The 4,398-nt window shown below is 37.0% G+C and overlaps 1 protein-coding gene across 1 annotated transcript; it reads right to left on the reverse strand.

Annotated features, from left to right (window-relative positions):
- Positions 1-261: 261 nt before the first annotated feature.
- LOC137709706 (NAC domain-containing protein 43-like) lies at positions 262-1,982 on the reverse strand. The gene is made up of 3 exons (XM_068448687.1): positions 1,796-1,982; positions 1,434-1,698; positions 262-1,138 (listed from the first exon to the last, which is right to left on the reverse strand). Exons 1-3 carry the CDS (start codon positions 1,980-1,982, stop codon positions 379-381), a joined length of 1,212 nt encoding a protein of 403 aa, XP_068304788.1. The 3' UTR covers positions 262-378.
- Between the last annotated feature and the right edge of the window lie 2,416 nt (positions 1,983-4,398).

A 4,398-nucleotide genomic window follows, 5' to 3' on the forward strand; every position in this document is an offset into this window, starting at 1 on the left:
ACTCATCTACAATATTGACATCATGATGATCAATTGCCATGATACCAAATATACGATCAAAAGTCAGCAACATGTTATCATTGAAGCATAACCTAAGGACATAATTACAGGTTAGAAATTAAGAGCATGCATGTGACAGCCCTCAAAAAATTCGATAACAATTAACTCACTTTAATGGAAAGACATGTTTATTTAAGTAAAGATAATGGTATGACAATGCCACACTATCTCAGTTATCACCTATTTATTATTTATTATTTATTATTCATTACAAGTATTCTCATTTAAACATAAACGTACGAACTTCCTATATATATTTCTTATAGGTTAAGCTATTATATATCGTATATAGTATGTATGTCGTTTCAAGTGCTTCCCTTACACCGACAAGTGGCAAAGCGGGTCCGATGATGACGGTGATGACGACGATTTGGTGAAGTTCCACAGATCATTCTCGTTGTTGTATACTTCGGATTGATGATCGGATGATCTACTTGTACGTAGGTATGGATATGATAGTTGTACGTCATTGTCTTGATCATTAGGATGAGGAGAAGAACAAAAGGCCATGTTTGGATCGCCAAAGCAAGACAAGTGTTTTGGTGTCTCTGGATCTTGGCCATTGAGTTGACCTAGTTGGGATGCCACAAGCCTATCAAGGGTAGCCCAGTCATTTAGCCTTGTTTTGGGGTAGTCATGATCATCGACTAGGTCATTATTGTCACAACCATTGCTTGGTTGGTTTGTTGAAGAAGGCTCAGTTTCTATGAACATGTCATCAATGGCCGAATAGCAAGCTTTGAAGCTACGTTCCTGATCGAAAGCGGGAAGGTTTGGAAGAGTTGGGCTCTCAAGCCTTGGCAGATGCATAAATCTTTCTGAGATGTTATTCATGGTTAAGGATTGATCATGATTTTCCAGCTTGCAAGTAGTCCTTCCCATGTACATCAGTATTTGATCAAGAACACCATCGTTTCTTGAACCATTCATTTGGTTGTTTGATGAGTCCATGGAAAAGGAGGCTTTAGGGCTCTCTAAAGCTTTCTGATAGTTCTTCTTCTTGAATACCCGGCAGACCACCCACCCGTCTTCGGTCATCGACTCCCCCATTGAGCTAGAAACCTGTGTGAATACACATAGTACGTAATGAATGTATGAGAATATCAATAATTGTGTACACACAGAAGTATATATGTGAAGAAGAATATTATACGGGGATAGTGACCTTCCCACTACGATCTAGTGAGAATTAAACCGAGGTAGTTCTGATTTGTTAAAGAGAAGCGTATACGTATAATACATAAACAGTACTTTGTGCAATCGACACAAGAATGCAAATTGGTGTTTGATTATTCTTGGAATAAATGAAGTGTTTGAAATTTTCGATTGTGCGAAAGTTGAAGAAATGGGGGGACTAAAAACTTACGGTGGTTTCATGAGTGTTGCTTTCATCAAGCCTATATTCATGCATGATCCAATCTGACTTTTGTCCATGAGGAGCTCGACCCTTATAAAACACAAGTGTCTTCCTCAATCCAATTCTTTTGAAGCCGCTATAGATGATCTTGTCCCGACCAGTGGCCTTCCAAAACCCAGCAGTGGTTGCCCGATTGGTTCGAGTTCCGGTTGGGTATTTCTTGTCCTTGTGACTGAAGAAGTACCAATCATTTTGTGGAGTGGAACCTATTTTGCACTTCTCTGCATTATGTCACAAAAATGAATGAACCAATCCGATTTCCATGAACCGTGACTCTTATGTATGAAAATTTTACGATGAGTTTATATATATACGTACCTTGAATGTCCCATGGCTCAAGCTTATTAAGATCAACTTCTCGAATTACATCAAGATCAATCCTCTCAAAGGCAACTTTCTTCCTAAGATAGTAGTGAAGAAGCTCCTCTTCGGTTGGATGGAACCGGAAACCTGGAGGAACTTGAGATTGACCATTTATTGATAGACTCATTTGATCATCAGACATTATATCAAAGGAAAAAACAGAGAGACAAAATATTGGTAGTGATGAGAGAATTGGAGATGACGAGAAGCGAATCGAATTGAAGGAGAAAACACAAAGGAGGGGTTTGATTTCGTAAAGGGTACACCGCAGTCATGATTATTTATAATGGGAGTAGTGCATGGAAGGGTCCAAAAATGCATGAAAAGCTTGGGTATCATGGTTATTAGTGTACTTAGAGTGGGGTCCATCCCTTGAAGAAGAGCCAACCACCTAAACTGTAGAGACTGAAGAGTGAGAGAAAGGTTAGGAGAAATTGTGTATCCTATCGACATCATTCGTTACGCGATTTATCATTTTAAATTCCGAATATTATTTAAAACTCGACATTGAGCAGACTGAAGTTCTATTTATTCTAAAATGGTGGTTTTTGAAAAGTGTGTAGAGAGAACGATTGATGAAGTGGATTGAGATACGTGGACTTCAATACTTTTATTTTCAAATTTTCGCCAACTTCTCCTCAACATGGGATTTCAATACTTTTATTTCAAATTTTAAATTTAATTAGTTTTCGCTTTTTTTATTTGGTTTTTTCTAACAAAATTATCCCTGCTATTTTGTTTTTATTATTTTCAATCAGTTGTATTCTTTTTTTTTGTTTTAGAGATTTTTATGTCCAAATTTTTTGATGAAGCCTTAAGACACTAAAGTAGTTTTCTCGCATTCTAAGACCAAAAAAATGAAGGTTATAATTTGGGTGTAATAGATATATTATATTAGTGGTGTTTGGATACGCTAAAAATCTCTTCTCTCTTAGACATCGAGAGATTTTTCAGTATGTCAGAAATACAGCTCGGTATATTGAGTGTAATACAATAAATTAGAAACTTGAAAACAAAATTTTTAACCAATTATATTATGACCCTTTACCGGACCGTGTTATCGATACTTTAAAAAAATTTCTCGAGGTCTAGAAGCTGGTGTGCTAGTCTAAAATAGGTTGTAAAATGGGGTCCACATGAAAAAATGCGTTAGAGGCATCAATATTATTGTGAAGTCAGTGTGTGTGGGGGGGCACACACACATCTCAACTGTGACCCTCGACCTTAATATCTATATGAAAAGCACCTCTAAAACCACCACTAGCTAGGCACTATTGTCCTCTTTGATCAATCCCTCCATTGTCTTCCTCAAAAGAATCTCTCTCTCTCTCTCTCTCTCTCTCTCTCTCTCTCTCTCTAAGAAGACTTGTGCAACCACCTCAACGACAAGAAGGGCAAGAGAGAGACAGAGATGATGGGGTCGGAGCCACTGAGCTTTCATATGGTCCCTCATCAGAAAAAAAGACATGATGACCTTTCGTGCCTGAGAGATTTAAATTAGTTGCGGATCGAATGTGGTATGTGTGCAATGTGGATCTCCTATATATTTTAATACAGTTACACTAAACATATATTTCATTTCACCATGTGAGGGGCTAGGCTCCACAAAAACTTAATGATTCAACAACACTGTAAATAAAATTACTAAATTATAAATGATCATCATAAAGTGGTATTATATTCGTGTTCAAGGTATAAACAAACTGCACAAATGAACGAGTGCAGTACATGCTATATCAGGAAATCTGGGTGGACCATACAGGAACATGTGGAATATGTCCGGTGCCCTATTTCATCTTGAACTACGTGCATGGGCTACGTTTTATCATCCATATTTGTATGAATGGGACTGATGAACCCCTTTTGCAATATCCTCCGGATCTTGTCTACATGAATAACATATGTAACTGTTGATTCTTTCAACCACGCTTGTGGTATTTTACATGTTTTTAGTAAAGTAATTTCTAAATTTACGAAAGGGAGGATTGAAATTCAAGTTTAGAGGCGAACATGTTACCTTAGTCAACTAACATATCCACATCTACAATAGTTCCAGTAATACTGAACAGGAAAAATATAACCATGTATGAATTACTATATAGATTTGGTCAAGTTCCATTTTATTCATTTTTTTTCTCCTTCATATTTTGCAACAATGGGATAAAACACATACAAGTGGATTATGCTAGTTTGGTTACAAATTAAACAGCTGATCTCTCTCAAAAATAGCAGGATTCTCTACCCTCCTATTCTCATCCCTTTCTCTTCCCTCATCTCATATTTTACTTTTTGTCTTATTATCTTTATAAAAAATTTAATATATGATGTTGATGTGACTTCACCGTAACTATTCAAGTAGGAAATAAAAAATAAAAAATAAAAATGAGAGAGAGATTCAAAGGGGATAGAATCCTCCTTCCTCTCAAAAAGGGAAGCCTACCGGCGGCTCATGCTAAGGGCCTGCAGCTGGTTAGGAAAGTAAATTCTAGGCCTACCGGCGGCTAATGTTAAGGGCCTACAGCTAGCTAGGAAAGTAAATTCTTGGTATTCATACAGGA

This window comes from Pyrus communis, chromosome 12 (assembly GCF_963583255.1).
Source record: "Pyrus communis chromosome 12, drPyrComm1.1, whole genome shotgun sequence".
Taxonomy (NCBI): domain Eukaryota; kingdom Viridiplantae; phylum Streptophyta; class Magnoliopsida; order Rosales; family Rosaceae; genus Pyrus; species Pyrus communis.

What these genes read in the sequence shown, in the direction of transcription:
- LOC137709706 (XM_068448687.1), bottom strand. Translation starts at nt 1,982, where the DNA reads ATGTCTGATGATCAAATGAGTCTATCAATAAATGGTCAATCTCAAGTT. An exon ending in TGAGCCATGGGACATTCAAG is followed by an intron (nt 1,699 to 1,795) that starts GTACGTATATAT and finishes GACATAATGCAG; the next exon opens with AGAAGTGCAAAATAGGTTCC. An exon ending in GATGAAAGCAACACTCATGA is followed by an intron (nt 1,139 to 1,433) that starts AACCACCGTAAG and finishes TCATTACGTACT; the next exon opens with ATGTGTATTCACACAGGTTT.